Consider the following 20390-nt stretch of genomic DNA (forward strand, 5'->3'; position numbering starts at 1 on the left):
CCATATTCTTGCTTACACATCCCTGTTTTAGCAATAGCGTGTTGTTACTCAGTTTGTGATCCACAGTCTTCAGTCCTTCTCTTCTGAAGTCATTATCTTTCCCAGTTCTTCCACTGTAGGTGCTTTTTTTAGTTGATAATTATCACTTAAACATAGTGCCTTGCAATTTTCTCTGCTTAATTTCAGCGCCTCCCCTTTTGTATTTTTTACTTTTGTCTGGGTATTATGAGCAGGTCTGAGCTTGTTGACCCATGCTTGAGTTACCCAGATGTTGTGTAGGACTTGACAAAATCGATTTTGTTTAATAAATTAATATATGCCAACGAGAGATACCGTATACTGGTTTGGGCTCAGTGCTGTACCAGTCACATAAATTCTGTTCAAATTAGCCAGCAGTCAGAGCGAGCTCCCCATTGTCTCCAAAATATCAAACAGACGTACCCCAAACAGCTCATCAAATGGTTGGTTACTGCTGAAATTTCCAGAACTGCTTGTAAGTCAAGTCCAGCTCCTCTATGCTCTTTGAAGACGCTGGTCCAGGGAAGGGGACTGAGAAGCTGGACTCTGTCGGTTCAAAGTATCTGCTTAGACAGGAACTGATAAAGCCAAATAATGCCAAAAGCTCCGCTTAAAACTCAACCAGCTTATCTCTAAATGTAACGAGTATACTTACCAGCAGCTTGATCCATAGCTTTGTTCAGCGGTTTATACGTAGCAAAGCCTTCATTTTATTGGGCTGTAAAGCATTAGTTTCCTTTCCTTATTACACCATTTAGAAAATCTGGGGATTTTTATACTGCTGAATGATTAGGGCCGAACATGGATGAGTCCTGGAGAATGAGGATGTCACGGTAGAGGAGAATGCTTTTATGAAGAGAGACAGAAATGACTGTATGGGGACACAGGAATGCAATCTGTCCCTACAACCAGAATTTTTCTGACAACATTACACTTGCTTTGTTTTGTTTTTGTGGTTTTGTGTGTTGTTGGTGGTTTGTTTTTTGTTTGTTTCATTTTGTTTGTTTTTTTCCCCCAACACTGTGCAAAATGAAGCTTTTATTACGGAAAAATTCTGGTTTTCAGCCTGTAACATCTTAGGGCAAATGGATAGCATTTACTCTGTGTAGTGCCACATGCACCAAAATCCTCAACAAAAGACAAAGCTAAGCTCAATCTTAAGTCACTACATTAATAACTGTATGTAAAACAGTCAAAGAAGCTAGTTACTTAACCTTAAGTTTCTGGATCTGTCATGGGTTTTGCTTTGCTCCTCAGTGAACCTGAATTCAGTGCACACATTTTCCACAACTCAGATATTTTGCATGCACATATTATTCACCACTAAATGAGCTCCATTTTAATACAAATGTGATATTCACTAGCTCAAATATATAACCAATTATTACAGTGATGATTAAAATAATTATGCTAATAGTTGAGCTTTACATAAGTAGACTGAAAAGTACCAGCAGGAAGGGGTTGGTTTTTCTCATATGAAGAAAATGGTTTTCCAGGTGTGAGTCCCAATGCAAAATTCACTTCTGTACCCTTTGGATGCAGTTTTTTACTTCCACCTTCTCACCAGCTTTTGTTTGTAACAAGTAATTTTTATTTTCCTCAGTGTGCATAGAGAATACAAACTTCACACACACACGAGTTTGAAAAACTAAGTACAAATGCTACTGTTAATAGCTGCTGTGACAGATTTTGAGATGGAGCCCAAAAGAAGGTATGCAGTAAGGTATCTGTCTTTATTGATGTTACCAGTTGCTTGTTCACACCAAATACAAAGAGGATTTGTACAAATAGCACCAAATGATGTGCAATTCCTGTATGATTTATTTAATAGTAAAATAAAAGGGAAAATGAAATTACTAGAAAGTTGATAGGAAGTCCTACATGTAATGAAATTCTGTGTGTGTGGTTTCTTCCTTCTGTGCCACCACCTCCCTCCCACCCTTTTTGGCTTATCTATTGTTTGTTGTTTATTTATTATATTTATTGAGTTTTTCAAATTACAGAATATGATGCAGACTTTTAAGCCCACACACTATTCCAGTTCTCTAAAAGAAAACGAAGTCATTTCCTGAATAAGCTGTCAAAAGAAGCAATTTTGCAATAGTAAATCCTGTAAATGTTGAATTCATAGCAAATTATGAGATGACGCACGTGCATGTCTGCTATTGATAGTAGAGAATTGCACCAATATTTTTGCTCTGTTTCTTTTAGTTTTCTTTTCCCGGTATCATCCATCTTCTGTCTCTGACTAATACATCTGTTGCTGCTGCTTAAGGTGCCAAAATAGTTATTGCTTTTTTGTAGCAGCTTTTCCAGGTCAAGTACTGCTCAATATCTACTTAGAAAAATACAGATGGCAACCGTGCACAAGCAGGGAAGTTTCAATAGCAGGACACTTGACCATAATGCTTGGTTATTCAGTCTAGTAGGATGGGATATGAGCTGAAATGCAGCTTCGCCAATAGGCTAGAAGCCATAGTGTCCATCATCTCTTAGGTCACATGAAGCTGGTGACTCTTCAGAGTACTTTTCTGCCAAACTATTTCTGGATGCTTGTCCGGTGTGGAAACTGAATAGACTAAATTTATAAAATGTTCACTGTGCTCATAAGCTTAAAACGGCACACATTTTAATACTAGATTGGGAATGTGCCTAAGATCACAAACTTTGAACACCATTTCTTAACAGAGTCCTACAATTAAAAAAACCCTGTTTCTCGGGCTGCAGGATATTCCTTTTTTGAAGGGGGAGGTGGGCAGGTTCAGGTGGTGCCGTTTGGCTAAGCAGAGCCTAAAGCAGGACCCAGCAGCTGTCTGTTGCTGTGAGATACTCGGTTAACTGCAGGACCATCAGGTCCAATAGCAGAGGGATTCATCAAGGGAGTGAGAAGGGGCAGCAGGCAGAGCAAATTTATACTGCTGATGAGATAAAATCTTTTGGAAGTCATGTCAAAGGAAGCATCCACTTCAGCTACTGAGAAAATTGCCCTTATATTTGGGGAGGAAAATCACACTTTGCTGCCACGTGCAACTGGATTTTGTATGCTAAGATCAGATGCTATCCAGGGATAGCAAATATTTGAAACCAGCTTTGAGCATCTCATACAAATGACCTGTCTTTGTTAAAGTGTCAGGGATGATTTAATATAATGATTCATTGCTCATCTTTTATTGCTCAAAATTGAACTAATCTGGACTTAAAACCATTGCTTGTCAGGATTGTGTTACTGTTTGGTAATACTAGTGTTTACCCAGACTAGGCCACACTGAATAACTAAGTGCAAGTTAATTCCAATTTCTTTTTGCCAGATCCATCACAGAAATTCAGCCCTTGGCCCATACACTTCTGAATTAGAAACCACTGACATATATACATATATTGAGATGGAGTACAAGGGTAGAACTGTCAGCTGCAGCATGTACGACTGGTGTCAAAAGGACAAACTAAAATAAGCAGAGTTCATGAACACAAATCCTGGAAAAATAATCTTCAAAGATGTGGAAAAGTTACATGTCAGCAAGTTTGCTCAGTTGCAAATAGTTTGTGAAAGAGCAGAAGAGAAACAAAGCTGAAATGAGAAGTGCTTCCTTCTGCCCTCCCCCCCGTAAATCCCCCACAACCCAATAAAAAAAAAAAAAAAAAAAAAAAAAAAGAAAAAAAAGAATAAAAAGTTACAGTCCAGCAAAGAAAAGCAGCGCTATTCAGGCTGTCAATGGCAGCTTCACAGCAGCCTGAAAACAGTCAGCCTGTGAGGGGCTGCAGGAAGGGAAGAAAACACTGTGGTCAGGCTGTGTGCCTAAGGAGTTGAGCTGCTTCTGAGAAGAATTCCTATAAAGTAATTACCACATCTTCTGCAGAGGTAAAAGTTAGGTGGGTTAGGCACCAGGGATGCTTAACTCATGGAGAATGGAAATGGCAGTTCCTTTCACTCGAAGAAAAGATTAAATGGGCTTTACCTGATGTTTTCAGGATGCTCAATAGAGAAGGAGTTGTTTGAACTGTCATGAAAAATATGGGCTTTGGGGATTTGCAAAAGAGAATTGTAAGCCATAGGCCAAAAGAAAAGTCAATTAATGAAAACCTTTTTTTCAAAGACTGGTAAATGCATGTGGCATTGCCAAGGGCTTCAGAAGAAGGAACCAGTTCAGATGCTTTCAGAAGCCTTTTGGATAGAGTCGAGTATAAGTTCTGTGAAGATCTTTTGGTGAATGGTTATAATGATACTTCTGTGTCTATGTTGCGCATCTTGTTTTTACCCGAGATTAACTGATATACTACTATTGCTGCTGATTTTTCTCTTGAGAAGAGTGGGGAAGCAGGTTACAGTATCTGGAGTTTTGCTTTTTTTAAGCTGTTACTCTTTTTTTTTGAAGTATTTTTTGCTAGTAATGCTCTTCATCAGCTAGTTTCAACTGCCATGGAACCCCACAGAATACCCACAGCCCCACACCCTTTATGGTTTTGCAAGTTAGGACGAACATCTTAAATCAGTCAACACTCCCTATACCATTGAGAACAGTCAAACAGAAGGATAATCTGTTCTGTGCTATATTTGTTACCCAAGAAAAAGGCACTAGTTAACTGCGTAATGTAAATAACGTTTATCCCAGTTCTCTTTAGCCAAGATGAGTCTTTGTAGCTTCAGAAGAATATATTTTGTTTTTCTTTGCACAAATTACAAAACACTACCAGAGTGAACTTAGTATTCAAACCCAAGAATGTTGTTATAAATGTTTTTATTCTGATTGTCACTTGAAAGTGAAAATATTTCAGATTTGGACAGATCTTGTGTCACATAATTGACTACATGTCATGTATCCTTCCCAGCAAGCAAACCATTGCCTGACTGCCTCTGTAGGACCAACCTCAGGCTGCCTTTACTCATGGTCATTTGGAAGATTCACATACAAATGGAACTCTTGCAGATCTAGTAGAACATCAGAAACACGTACCAGTCCTCTGCTTTTTCCCTGACCCAGGCAGGAATTCAGCCTTTCCATAGAGCCAGATGCTACCTGTGTAGTAGTTATTTTGCAACTATGTTGTTGTTTTCCCACGACCTCATCCGTAGCTTTATATCCATACTTTATTTGCATGCCCCAGTGATTCTGGAGCACTAAAATACAAGAAAAACCATTTAAAGCTATTTTAACAGTAATCAAGGATAAGTTGTTCCAATGTGCATTAAACTTACTCAGCAATGGTGTAGGTGTTAGCACACATCCAGTCTTTTTGCTGTTTGTCCCTTTTACTGTCTGAATTAAACTGAAGTATTTAATATACTCTAGTGGTTTTGGAAGAAAAATATAGAGGAATAGTATCTGCACGTCATCTGCAGTTTGGCTTCCAAGGTTTTGCCAGTGAGCACATCTTGCTGCTACTTCATAAACTACCATCCTTTAAATTTTTCTGCATAGTGCTATCTAACAGAATTGTCCTAAATCACATGGGTGTTAGTGAAGGCAAAATTTAATCAATTTATTGTTTTTCCTAAACCGGCTGTGGGTTAAGCAATGGTGCCAGTGTATCTTGTCTTTCAAATGTTCGGGTAGTTACAGTTTTGAGTCTTTTAAAAACTGAGTGAAACATCAGTTGCGAGGTACAAATATGGTGCGTCTCTGCTTTGTTATTGCCAGTGGAGAAGGCAAATTAATGCACAGACTTTTACCTGGATTATCGCCTCTGGTTGATTACCAAGTAACTTTTTCAACAGGCAGAAAATGCCAATGAAACAGATGGCCCGATCTCACTGTCAAAAAGAAGAAAATAGCATCTGCCTTTCAAATACCATGCTTCCCAACATAATCCTGGGTAAGGCAGCTACAGATCTTATGGTCATTTCATAACATTTTTAATACTATAGTTATGAGGTAGGAAATAGTTTCTAAAGTTTATAAGTGGAACCACCAGCTTGAATAATAAGAAAAGGACCACACAACTGAAAGCCGATTGCTATGTGGCATACATACTGCAGTTTGCGCAGCTGTCAGCCAAGAGCTGCTTGGATGCCAAGGTTTGACATGGAGTCAATTCTTGCATTTCTAGTCAATTCTAGTCTATTCTTGCATTTTGATAATTTGAACTAAAGTGTCATTAGAGGGCAAATATAGTATTAGTCACTGAGGGATTCAGAAGTAACTAATTGAACTGACAGTAACCTGTATGTAAACTGGTATCAGTTTACTTTATATTCCTTATTTAGCCTCTGAAATAGCCCACATTACTAGAGTTTCTTCTTTCTGTGAGAATACACTTCCTCCAAAATTGATCCTGTTTCCCAGTGGTCTACAGACAGGGCTTTCTTTAAAACTTCTGGTTAATCTCACCGCTAAGTGCAGAATACTAACAGCTTCTGCATTCGGTTTGTACCTGATAGTGGTACAGTAGTAAGCAAGTGTTCTACACAAAGGATCTATTGAAAGTCTTTGATTTCAAAAGCCTATCTGTGGTTCAGTGATATACTATTTTTGGTCAGATAAACAGTCATGCAAAAGCACTGATCTGATACAAATTCGCACAGAAATCTATGACTGGCAGGTTTTTTTTGTTCCAGAGCATGTGTCAACTGTCAATGACACCTCCTTTCTCACAGATCAGCTACATCTTGTTCTACTGCGGATGATATCAAGCCCAAAGAGCAGCCAGTATAAACCCTGGATCATGCTTTCTTCCTAATTTTTGTCCAGGCCTGATCTGAGTTGCATGTGTTAGGAGCATGTGTGCACAGATCCAGTATTAGTGCCTTGGATACTGAGGTCCAGATGGGTTGGTTAGAAGAAAAAAATTGGAAATACCACTATGTCTGGCTAGCAAAACTGAGCTTAGATTTATATTTATTTCTTACAACTTCATTTTTATACTATTTTGAGTTGTAGAGGTATTTTTATATCTATCAGTTTTGTATGAAATAGTAGAAGCTGATACAACACCTCCTCCTGTCCCTCAGCCTCAGTTGTGTTTATAACATAGGTAGTTTGCTTGAATCTTCAATACTCCTCAAGTACATGTTGATCTGTTAAAATCAAACCTAAATTTTAGCCCATTTTGTTTTTGGTTTTTTTTTTGAGTAAGATGCCAAAATGTATAAAGTCCTTCGTGAACTATGAAGTTGACAGGATCTTAAACGTTTAAGTGGGAATCTTAATGAGCAGGCAGAGATTATGATACTGCTGATTGCTGGATCTGGAATGAAGTGATTCAGCACAGATTCGGGCCAAATTTTAGTGAAAATTATTTTGAAATATCAAAAAAGTTCATAGAAAATTGTTAATGTACAAAGATGATATTATAAAATTACTTGTGTCATCTCATTAAATGATGAATAAAAACCTTTGAAAATGCCGAATTCTAAATAACATTGGATTACAAAATTTTCAGTTAACACAGAAGAACTTGTTAGCATACAACCTGACAGGTAACTGCTTCCATATGAATGTTTGGACCCAGCTGAACATTCGTTTTGCACTACCAAGCTTTTCAAGGGATTCCTCCATACTTGGGTTTGCATTAAGTTTACAATGTGTTTTCAATTATTTAACTACAGTATAGTTTCTAACACAGAGCATCTGCTCTAGCAAGATGTTTTTGTCTTTCTCCGATGTATGTTAGTTGTGAGATTTGGTCTCTGATTAGTTTTCCACAAAAATGCTCCTGTCAAAAAGGTTTCTAAAATGCTGTTATTGTCACTGGAGAGTTTTACGCAAATCCTTGTAAATGAAAGATTGACTGTTTTTTAAGAAGGTTTAAAACCGTGATTAAAAAAAATCAGGATTTTTTGCTTCAATTTTCTGTTGCCTAATACATTAAATTTGATTTTTGGAATCCACCACTGCTCCCCAAAGGGTTGAAGGCATGCTGAAAGACACTGACTCAACAAATCCTCTTATGTGAGGATTAGATTCATTTGAGCCTAAGTGGCTGGTCTCTGTAATAAACCAAACCAAATCGGCGTGATCATTAAGAAAACCCATAAGGAAAACAGTGCTTTAGGACTAATATATTGATGGAACAAGATGCTTTGCTCTCTGATTGCCCTTTCTCTTCACTGTGGGCTACTAATTGTTTTAAGGACCAAAATTACATTCCTAAGTAAGCTTTATTTTTTGTCACTGGCCTTTACATGTACGTGTGCTAGCATTATCTCAGTCTGAGACATTTGCCCTCTGTTTTGCATGGAGGAGGGGAGACTATTTAGTTAACCTGTTATGAACTTATTCCAGTTCATTCCTTTTGAAGTCCCTATTGCCTTTACAATTTCACTGACTTCAGTTCTTGTCATCTTGACTATTTTGTTGCTTTCCATACATATACAATTCCACTCATGCAGAGGTTTTTTTCCATCTTTCGTATCACCAAAAGTACACTTTCTTCTTTTAGTGTTTTTACTGTAAATTTTCTTTAACTGTTTTTTTTTCTGAGGAACAGCCATTGTCTAGGTCACTTGATTCTTAATAGCCAACTTTTGTCCTTGCTCTGGAAGGTGTTGGAGGCTAGACCTAATGTGCTGGGTCATACAACAGCACATTCACAGTCGCTGCTTCCTAGTCGTTCCTTCTCTTTCAGACCAGAGGAAGTTAAAAAGACAATACTTTTGAATTGAAAAGGGGAGTGGATCAGAGGCTGTACAGTAAATGCTTTGCTGCTGGTGCAAGGCACAGCTCCCTACCTTTCTAATCAGCACCTTCAGACCTGGAAACAGTGTGGTGTTGGCTGGGAGATCAGGAGTGTCTCTGTGGAAGGACAATAGGTCTGAGTTACATCTTGGCTCTGATTACGTCTTCTGTCCTTTCTTGAAGAAGTTAGTCAAAGTGATTAATCTTCAGACTTTTGAAACCATACCTCCATACCTCTTATCTTGATGAGCAAGAGTACAGGGTAATTCTTTGTCTTGGAGGTTTCTGGCTGGTGCTGAGACCCACTGTTGTCCATGACTGGTACCAGTGGCAGCTCTCCTTCTCAAGAGTTCGTCACAAAAGTCCCTCATTCCTGCCAGTGACGTCTGGGCCTCACCTTAGTGCCAGTATCACCAGGATGAATCTTTGGCTGCTGCCAAGAGACATCTCAGTTCTGACATATGATACACAAGTTCTCACACATAATACATCAGTCTAATAGCCATAAAGATACTTGTTTATCTCTTTAGCCCCTTCCAGAAAGTAGTTTGTGCCAGTATTGCCAGCCTCAAAGGCAGCTGTATTAATAGCTTATTGCAATATATTTAAACTATGAGATTTCCGGAGGAGTTAGCAGTCCAAGAAAATAAGAAGCCTTAGCTACTTTGGACCTGTTATGTTAAAGTACCTGAGGCTGAACTCTACTGAAATTATACAGGTAAAACCTAAAAAATGTTTTTATATTTTTTTCAAAGGCAGAGATGTCAAATTGGAATGTTGTTTTCCTGTTCTGACATCATTTCTGTGGGGAAAAACTACTACTACTCTCTTGAAAGAAATATGAGCTGTCTAGTGAGTTCTTAAGTAAGGCTTTTTGAAAATAATCTCCCTTACGTGCCAGTGCGGTGCTACTCGAGCTAGTACATTCCTACACCTATAGAGATAGTAGTGTCACTGTGTGAATTGTCATTTTACTCGTGCTTTTTAAAGTGCAAAAAATTTTTGCTTTTTGAAGTGTTACAGACATGGTACAGTTGTGTATTATGTCACCACTAGGAGCTTCCACATGTCTGCCATATGCCACGAGCAGTTGTGTGATACAGTCTGGACAACAATTGCTTTTTCTTCAAGCTCACTTTTTCATACTTTTCTCAGTTGGGGCCTTACACTGTGTTCCACTGAACTTATTCCCCTTGAAATCTGTGGTCAGACCGAAGCACTAGGAAAGCAATTATCACTTTTAATTGTATGTTTGTAAAGCTTTTAGCACTGCAAGACTGAGCTCAGTGGCAGAGCACAGTATGATGATTAAGCTAATGTAATTTCTTTTCAAGCAGTAGCCTTTACTGTTGGTGTGTCTGGATGCAGTGGTGCTCCTGCATGCATTGTAAGCCAGGTGACTTTGTGCCGTCCTCACCTCCCCACAGGAGCACCTGCACAAATAGACGAGTGGTCCTCTGGGAGGAAGAAATGTGCTGTGCTCTGTTGCTGGGGAGCTGCCAACCATGAACTAATATGGACATTGTACAAATGAAAGTCTGCTTACTTTTTGTGTAGGGATCAGCTGGCTTGCCTGGAGAAACTGGACCATCTGGAAGCCTTGGTGAAAAGGTATAGTAATGTATCTGACTACTCAGCAGCAAAAATCAGCTTTGAAACCTATTGGAGTGATGATAATTGGCGAGAGATTGTTTACTGACCACTGACAAAGCTAATATTTGTGTAGCAATTTCAGAGCACGGGGATGTAATAAATAGTAACTCAAATGCTGTTATTTGAGGTATGCATCTGGAATCCTGGGTTTTACTTGGCAATGAATTTAGAGCTGTTAGATTTGATATCTTGTTCATATTATGGCACTTTACTGTCCACTGCTATTGATTCACAGAAACTGGCATAAATGATACTTGTTTTATACCGAAGTCACTGGTTAGGTGCTGCCACATGAAGAGATGAAAGCAGAATGGTAAAATCTGTCTGTATGCATTAACTGAGTAAAAAAGACAACGCCGTTAGCTTTGTCTGCTGTGCAGTAACAGTTGTGTTTATGAAAGCAAAGTTCAGCAGACTTGATGTGACTAGAACAGTATAAGTAGCCTAAGTATATCTGACATGGTTTTATTTAGGTGAAGTATTTTAAAACTGAAAAACAGGAAGCTATTACTGGACTGTGTGTCAGCTTCAATTATAATAATAACGTAATTGTTTGTCAGAATGATCCAGCACCATTTATATTTATTCCCTGCAGGGCTGAATTAGTTCACCTAGACTGGTGTCTGCTATTTAGATATTTTATTGAGGAAGTCTTAATGTATTAGAACTCCCATGAAAATCTGATTATAATTTATATAATCTGTGAAAGGAAATACATCAGTGGAAAGCACTGCTTGTTAAAACTAAAATTTAGACAAGTCTCATATGGTTTTAATCATAATATCATCTTAGAATTTAGTGTCAAAGGATTCTTGTTCTTTATAATTATACCAACAAAGATTACCTTGAGATACTGCTGCTAGTTTAGACAGGAGGGAAAAGGCAGTAGAAAACTAATAAAACTGTCAACACATAGAAAAAAGCTTCTTCGTGGTGCAATAATTGTTGTCATTGCGATGTTGTTTCTGTAGAATTTGTCTTCCTCTTTTATGGATTAAACAGTACAATGTAAACATGCAACGTGGATTCAAATGACAAATGTACTTCCAGCATAATTATTTTAAAGAAATGCCTTTAACAGTATGCAACATAAAATACAGTATTATCACTGTGCTATGTGTACTATTTGCAACAAAAGCATAATATCTGTATGAGGATAATCTACAGCCAAGCCTGGTGTTTAGGCTGGACATTATATGAACAAGAGGTGAGAAAGTGTGTAAAACAAGAAAGAGACCCTTCCTGTTTCCCCTGCTCCAATTGCCTCTGCAGCTGCTGAGGGGCTGGTCTTGCTTTTAAATCTGTGCTTACCTAACACATACTGAAAAATTGAGAGAGATGGGAACAGCATTTTCATTTTTGCTTGTTTGTTGTGCTGAGTTTTATGGGTTAAAGAACATAACTATAAATGTGATGCACCCAACAGAGAGAAAAGGGATCTTCTAGCTGCAGTTCACAAAGACTGATGTACCAAATCTCCTCTTCAGTCTTCTAGGAAAAGGGAAGACAGAGAAATTTAGTTTTGTCCTCTTTTCAAAATATGGGTGGGCTTGTAGGATGAAGGAGTGCAGAAATTCAACTACAGTGGAAAAAGGTCTCTGCACTGTTTCTGGCAGACAGTCCCTGCACCAACGGTGTTATGCATGGCAAAATTGTTCCTTTTTAGTCTCTTGCAGGCTGTGGGCTACAACCCCCATGAAAGACCTCTTGGATTGCTGGGGTATTTTTATTGCAGGTCAGCCTTGCTGGCCAGATAAGCCTGGCTTAATGGACGTGGAACGAGTAAGGGAAAGAGTGCTCACTCTTATTTTATGTTTTTTTCTTAAAGGGAGACCGAGGCAATCCAGGACCCATAGGTCCTCCTGGAGAGAAAGGTGTCATGGTAAGTCACAAATAACACAGAATTCTCAATTATGTTACTTAGAAAAGCGTTTTACTTTCCGAAATGGAAATAAATTCTCACGCTTCTGACTGTGCAAGCTTTATGGAAAAGAGCAGTATTTATGATGCCTTGTTCCTAGGAAGTTCCTTTTAGCAGCTTTATCCACTCTGTGGAAGTGACATAGTAAAGTGATCTGTTGAATGAAGCAGTGGATAAACTGTAATTGTAAAAAATGGCTCTAAGCAGACATAATAATAAACACAATGAACTGAAAAGAGAGGTAAATAAAAAAGTAAATGAATTATCTCCTTTGTAGACTGGTTTAACACAGGTTATTCTAACAGACAGGTAACCAGCATCACCTCTAATTCTAGTGCAGAGCAGTACCCAGACAACCCCTGGGTGCCCCTGTGGTGGGACGAGTGGCTTCCTGAGAACATCACTGATCCTGAATCAGGATGTCACGTTCCATGCAGTGTTGGGCAATCTAGAGGCCACTGTCACGTTAAGTAGGTTGTTGGGGCAGAAGTAAAAAGCTGTACACATGTGTCCATTGTTCCACTCACGTTGAAGTTCTCAAGGAGAAATAGTTAGGGTTTGGTTGCATGTTTACCAGTGAGCAAGTTATTGCTCCAGAATGTGTAGAGAACATATTTTGTCTTGGCCAGTCCTGTCCACATCAGGATGTGTCCACCTTCTGTTTGCATTGTCACAGCCTTGACATGAGGATTTTGAAATTTCTTTAGAAGTCAGCATCTTTTGTTCCAGTAAATCCCTGCCAGCTAGTGCCTGTGTGTGGGAAAACTTCATTCTTTGCTTTAATGATTCTTGTGATGTATTCAAGCAAATATATGTTTTCTAAACAAAATTTTGGGAATAAATTTTGCAAGATTGAATATTTTTATTAATTTACCTTAAATTTTTCAGGTAATTAACTGGATTTATTATTGTTGTTATAATAACAATTTTGATAAAACCATTTTGTCTTTTCTATATTTATTTCAATTCTAGGGCTACCCTGGTCCTCCAGGAGGCCCTGGACCTGTGGGGCCAGAAGGGTTACCTGTAGGTATAGAGTGGTGTTTTGGTATGACATAAAATGTATGACTTTTGAGTTGTCTTTTTATTGTGCTGAAGCTAAGAATGGTTTCTAATTTGTACTGCAGTCTATGAAACTGTCATAAAAATTTACCCATCTGGACAAAAAGTCTGTTCACCTGCTTTTTGCTAGGATGATCCATAAGAGACAGGAAAACTAATTATACCATTTACTCATCCATTTAAAAATCACCCTGTTGAGACAAGTAGGGGAACAGAATTTTTAAGGATCATTTATAATTGCACAAAAATTTTATTTTTTTAATTAATGGGTGCCTAATATAACATAAACATATTCATATGTTTAGTTTCATTGTTTTTTAAAAATAAATTATATTCTAATTTGCTGTGTATTGTTGTGTTATAATTTGATGGCTATGGGTCAGACAAAACTCAATGGTTATGTACAGACAAAAAATGAATTTTTTATCATAAGTTATTAGATTTCTTTTAACATAACGTTGTTGAAATACAAGTATCCTTTAGCAATTTTGGGATGTTGGACAGAAGTAATTTATCCAACAGTCACATTGTGATTTGTTATTCAGAGTAAAGTTACATGGAGTCTCTTATTTAGATATTTCTAGATAAATTGTGCTAACACAATTAACTGAATTTGAACTAAGAGTGAAAGTGATTGATTTGTATTGGTTGCATTGACTATTGCTCAGTGTGAATGAGCCTGGTAGTTTTAAAAAATCTGTCTATAAAAGGCAATGAATAATAAGTTTATCTGACGTGCAGGGACCTTCAGGGACAAGAGGACCACCAGGGCCACAGGGACCTAAGGGAAGAAGAGTAAGTAATACTGCTTTTTCGTGTTACTTAGAGCAGAGAGTATTGTGTTGCCAATATGAATCTGACGTGTAACCTTTGAACTCTGTCCTCCAGATTTGATTCATTTATACTGAAATCAGACAGAGGATACTTGTATTTCCATGTTGGACATGATACAAGTCTTCGTTTTCCCTCGCATTAGTTGAATGGGGTTTTGCTATTGACTTCAGCTGAGAGCAAGACTAGAACCAAAATGACCACTAGCTTTATTTTCTGTATACATACACATGCAAATGTTGGCATTTATAACTGCCTTTACACTGTTTCAATGTTTTAAGGACTATTTTTTTTATCTGCTTGTCATTTACGTATTTGGGAAGACAAAGTCACACGAATGTAGTTCTGGGAGAGGAAGAAGCAGAGTCAGAAGATGGCATATGCTGAAATCCCAAACCTCTGGTTAGATTGTCATTTCCATTTCATGCATTTTTATCAGGGAAATGGGAACCATTTTTTCGCTGTATATAAGACACTAATCTAAAGCCTGCATAAGTGAAGGGGGAATCTGTCCACATCCATTTGTATGAACATTTGATCATAATGCATAAAATCAGTATCAGTGAAATTTTGCTGTTTGTTACCTGGGGATGGCTGCCTATGTGATTTTCGTAAACACTTTCCTTCATAAACCCCAGTGGTCACTTAAAAAAAAAAAGTATCTTAATATATAATATATTTGAATATCAATATATTATGTTTGAAACTATATTTTGAATACTCATTTTAATGAAATATGCAAGATTTTGAAATATACAATATTTTGCATGATCTGCATGTTTGAAATATACAATGGTTAGCAACTTCACAGTACACGACAGGATTATTCATAAGAGAAACTTCACACATTTCAAATGACTCGTCCTACTTTAGTGTGGTTTCTTCCTCCTTCAGAAGAACTGTTTTAATTTGCCTCTTTGTTCATGGTACAGTTTGTAGGAACAATTTGTGAAATGTAGCATATGAAATGTAACGTTTCTATTGAAACTTGCCATAGTAGTTCTAGGTTACCCTGTATTACAGAGGTTTCCAGCTGGCAATGCTGAGTGTTTGGAGGTTTTTGTGTGTGTGGTGTTGGGTTTTTTTGTGGTTTTGTTGTTTTTGTTTAGCTTTTGGTTTCGTTTTGTTTGTGGTTTTGTTTGTTCATTTTTAGTTTCAGACATAAGGTATAATTTATCTCAGACTTCAGTTTCCTTAAATGGGTGAAGCAGATTTGCATGTATATCCACATACGCTTAGAAGTTCTTGTGCTTGTTTGAAGTACCTGTCAGTAGGAGACCTGTCTGAATCTGGGTTTCTGGATTAAGGAAGTTATCTCAGCAGCTCCTGGAAAAGGACGTTCCCACCGTCATCAGAGACAATCTGTATGATATTTTGAAAATAATTTTCATTTGTATAGATGTGCTTTTAAAAGCCTATTTAAAATGATATATTAGTAAAAATTTCTTTCCGGGGAATTCATTTGCTAATTAATAATAGGCATGTTAATTTAATGGCTATCATTTAATAAGCATTTAAAATCAGATTTAATTATTAAATTAATATTTAATAATGATTTATCTGTTTAAAAATGTATATACTAAGAAATATTCAGCATTACTTTGATAATTTTACATGCAGAAATAGCAAATACTTCCCACATCTTACAGCTTGCCTGCTTATTTTCTGAACTGAATATGTCATATGTATGTAATCTATCAGCGTCTAGAAAAATTGATTGAGACCCGTTTCTCTGACAAAACTCAAATGCGAATGTATTTGCTTGTGCAACGTATCTAACAAAATTGAAAGAGAATCCTTGGTTAGCTGCAGAGGTTGAGAATCCCCCCCTGCTGATAAGCACAGTGAGCTACCAAGAGCTGGTGTGAGCAGCAGCATCCCACCCTGGACATCCTCTGCAGAGCAGCAGCTCCTGCAATGCCCAGAGGTGCTTACACAGGTGTGTGAACTGGAGAGGGGCTCCCGGGAGCCCCGTGTTAGGAACTGAGGCGATCTCCTGCCAGGAGTGGGAATCTCTGTTTGGATTTAGAGGACCGAAGGGAAAAACAGCCTTTTTGCTTCACAGGCAGGTTTGAAAACATAAAACAGAAATGCGAAGCAATTGTGAGGCTGAAAAGTAGTAGCAGCTTGGCACTGCTTTTTCTTCAGTAGCCTGATTCAATGGAACAAACAGGTGCCTTACTTCTCCGTGATTTCAGTAAGAGCATGTCTGAAAGTGAAACACGTGCTGAAGTGTTCTGCTGAATCGGGACACGCAAGCCAGTGGCCTCAGATAAGGAGTACATGCATGCAGTTATTTTCACTTTAAAATGCTGATATTTGAGCTTCCTCTAAAAAGGAATATCCCTTGGGTCTTATTGATCCTCTGGAGTTTGTTTGACTGGGGGCCTATGGGACGCAGTGAGCTAGAAGGCCAGCTCAGAAGTAATTTGTCTAAACAGTTGTCTCTGAGACTGGTACTGAACTGCTGCAGGTTGAACGTTTAACTCCTCTGGACACAGCATTCCCCTCCAAACTCCTCCTCTGATCCTTCCCTCCTGGCAAGTCCATCTGCCAGCATTACCAGAGCTGGAGTCAGAGTCAAGCTACTGATGTGAGTCCTCCCCTGCAGGGACTCCTCCCTCCCAGCAGCATCTGCTACCTGCTGATTGTTTTTATGGGGGAATGAATTATTTTAATTTAGATTATATTTTGAAGGTAGAAGATAGATTTTATTTGAGAGGTGTCACATCTTCTGCCAACTGCGAGAGAAGTCTTTGAGGGAGTCTGTCTCTGTGATTTTGGCAGCACATCATGTAGTATGTGGCTTATAATTAAAGATCAGTCAAAATAACTGCCAAACATCCCAAGCTCTGTGGACGTCCCAGTTTGGAGCTGTGGTTTGTGCCTTTGTCTCCATCCAACATGACTGGGGATGCTTCAGGGAATGGGCTCTCAGAGAAGACCCAGGTCCTCAGATTGTGTGAATAAACTCCCAGTGAAACCCTTGAGAAATTCGTCTCCTCTCAGGATCAAAATATCAGACCCAAAGTGGAATCTCATGTAAGGAAAATATCGGGGGGCCCCTAAAACCTTGGGTTTGTCATCACTGGATTTAGAAAGAGAAGTGTCAGAACTGTGAGCTCTGTGTGGCAGGCCTCAGAAAAATGCATACCACAGTCATATACAGAAGTTAAACAGCAGCATATGGAAATTCCCCTTTGCTGTGTACTGAAACAAGAATGCATCCTGTCTTCACAGCCGGAATCTGCAGGAAGTCTTAGGAGCACTGACCCTGTCCTTCTGCACTGTCACAGAGTAGAATTCCTTCATCTCATAAATTCTAAACCTTTCAGCAGCTGGTTTGCATCCAAGATTAAGCAGCAGCCTATTTCTGCCTGACAGTGTCCAGCTGCTCATTGTCTGGTCCAGGCAGGAGTTGTGGCCAGCTGAAGGCTGTCTGGGAGCCCATGGAGCATCGTACTGTCAGGGGATTTGGGGGATATGCCACTGAGCACAGCACTAGCACAGAGCTTCCTCAGCTCATGCTTGAGACTTGATGCACTTCAGCTGGAATCATGTGGGAGATTGGGTCCTTTTGTGACCCATGTTTTTTTTTTTTTTTTTTTAGTCTTAATCTCATGAAAACACAGGGAGAACACCGCTTTGTAGATAGTTCAGTGACACTCTGGTGGTTAGGAATATCTATATCTCAGAGAAGAAATTTCTCGTCATTACCAGAAGAAAGACACAAATGAGTCTGGAAGACATGCAGTGTAGATAGCTGTGAAGCCATTGTTGTATGTTTTTTTATTGTCCTTGTTTGTTAACGTGTGGAGAAGAAAAACACAATGTGAGAGACTGGTTCTGCTTTTAGTTCATACCATGATTGCCAACTGTAGCTTTTAATTCGAGAGGAAGAGGTCTTGTATCATTAGATTCATTTAATGAGTGAGACCTAAGCAAATTGTTAATTGCTCCTAAAGTTTGTAGCAATTAATATTCTTCAGGTTGATGTTTGGTGTTTTAAAGCTCAAAAGCAATAATTTTTCCACTCTTACTTTCCTGGAATCAGTTCATTAAATTCAATTTTGAAAATGCACTTAAATGGCAAAGTGAAGTGCCATAAATTTGGGGTCAGGCAACAGCAGCTTATGTCTGTAGGAAGCAGTAGGGTTATCTCTGCTTCAGCTGTGTCTGTACTGACATCAAGAACCTCAATTATCTAAAGACACCAATAATCAGTTTTAATGAGTAATATCTTTCATACTTCCCACAGGAGGCAACATGGAACCTAGAAAAATGTGTGTGCTTCAGGGTTATGTGAAACAAATGGCCAATGTGCTTTGTGATACATCAACAGCTGAGTGTGTTAATCTGTCTTTATTGTTCAAAGGAAGTGAGACTAAAATTGATGTAATTTTCCAGTATTCTTCCATGTCAACCACCAAAAAAGAGAAGTAGCTATATAGCATGTTTGCTATTTTCACTCTTATATTTAGGAGACAGGATGAGAAAGAATAAACAGAGTTAATTGGTGCTGCTTGCCTTCTTAAATGAACTTTTTCTCAGCTTATCATCCCAGAGTTTTCAATGTACTATGTTCTATTTTAGAAACAAAGCTGAACCCATGCCAGATAAAAAAGTAGTAGCAATCGTTTGGCAGCCTTACTCCTCAGCTCTGTTGCAACCTAAATTAAATAACAGCTGGCAAATCATGTGTATCTCTCATTCTGTACTAGCTATAGGAGGAAACTATATAAATCCAATTAATCTGTGCCAATAATGAGTCAGTCTACTATTTATAGAAATGTTATGGTGTGCTTTTGTTAGCATATTAAATTGCCTTTGTCTTGGATTGCTGGACTCTGCTCTGTGGCTGACTAAAGGGAACCAAAAGGCAGGTACGACCCAGAGCCAGAAGCTGAGTATCACGTTAGTTTCTGTTATTAATACACCATTTTCAATTCAAAATTATGTAGTAGAAAGACAGTGTTTTGAATGGTAGCCCTTTTTACTTGATCAGTAGTGATCAAATCAGTTGTGATTCTCTACCAAATGACTGGGCCGTTGATGCGAACTCCATTGAAGTGGTCACTTGTGCAACTAGCAGAAAGGTTTTTGTGAGTTAAGCACATAACACAGACTGAGAATCCTGTGCAGTCCCCTGACAGGACCATTTCTCAAACTATGGGCTGGCTATGACTGCCTCTATGATTAAAAGGAAGTCACAAGTCTTCCAGGAATTTATCTGTTAATATTATTAATGATAGAAGATAAAACCTAGAAAGAAATGTCTTTATTACACAAATCTGTACAATCAAAACATATCCTTTTTCCTCAAATATTCCATCTTGAGATTCTATCCACTGATCAGCCCTGTGGAGGATGCACAAAGAGAAATGAGAGGTCATGTATCTAAAAAGTCTGAGAAACCCTAAAACTATCTTGCAATTGCACAGCTTAACACTCTCAGTTTCCCCCTTTTTATATTGCCTTAAGTGATTCCTCTACAGCTCTTCCCTGGGATTCTCTCCCCTTCTGCCTCTCAGCTTAATGACCTGTCCTCACTCCATCTCAAAGTTGCCTCCTGTCCCTTCTCTTCCCATTCTTTGAGACATTTCACCTGAAAGGAATACCAGGTCACAGGATTCTAAACCTACTTTGTCTGCCTTGAATTTTTGTCACAACCCATTTTATGTGCATTATAGAGAGCAGCTGCAGGAAAAAATGCAGAGGACTAACCTGACATTAATTTGATCAAGATGTTTAGCTTTCTTTTCAATTATGCTATGCAATAATTCAATAATTGGGTTTACACATAATTTTAATGTGAGTCCCAGTCTTATTGCTCTTATAAAGGCCCCATCACCCTCCATCACACCATTAGTGTTTTGGTTCTGATCTCTGAGTGTGTTGAAATGACCAGGACTTTTTTTCCACAGATTTAAGTATCCTTTGGTTTGGGACCTTTCTCATTGAGAGCCATGCAGCAGCACAGAGTTTCGTCTTCTGTAGCCTCTTTTCTCCTCTGGCTTAAATAACTGCCTGTAAATACTCAGTCCTGGATTAGACCAAAACAAGAAAGGTGGCCAGGCTAACCCAAGGATTGCCTCACAAAAGCTGTGTCCCAAATTACCGAGGTATCAAAAGAACTCAGATAGCTTTCACTGCCTGGTCATTCTCCTTTTCCTGTGGTCTCTGTGTGTTCTCTTGTGCTGGCCTGAAGCAGCAGTGCTGAAATGCTGACAGATAAGCTTCTCATGGGATATTTCTGGCTCTTCCAGAGGTTACAATTATATATCAGCTCACAG

At 38.5% G+C, this 20390-nt stretch overlaps 1 protein-coding gene across 7 annotated transcripts in view; it reads left to right on the forward strand.

Annotated features, from left to right (window-relative positions):
- COL24A1 (collagen type XXIV alpha 1 chain) overlaps positions 1–20390 on the forward strand; it is a 136832-nt gene that overhangs the window by 75888 nt on the left and 40554 nt on the right. For all 7 annotated transcript variants that reach the window (XM_082053507.1, XM_082053512.1, XM_082053509.1 and 4 more), the window contains 4 exons: positions 10188–10241; positions 12112–12165; positions 13177–13230; positions 14008–14061. In XM_082053507.1, the coding sequence (XP_081909633.1) occupies positions 10188–10241; positions 12112–12165; positions 13177–13230; positions 14008–14061 (216 nt within the window). The remainder of the gene's footprint in view (positions 1–10187; positions 10242–12111; positions 12166–13176; positions 13231–14007; positions 14062–20390) is intronic.

Source organism: Streptopelia decaocto, assembly GCF_964273445.1.
Source record: "Streptopelia decaocto genome assembly, chromosome: 5".
Lineage (NCBI taxonomy): Eukaryota > Metazoa > Chordata > Aves > Columbiformes > Columbidae > Streptopelia > Streptopelia decaocto.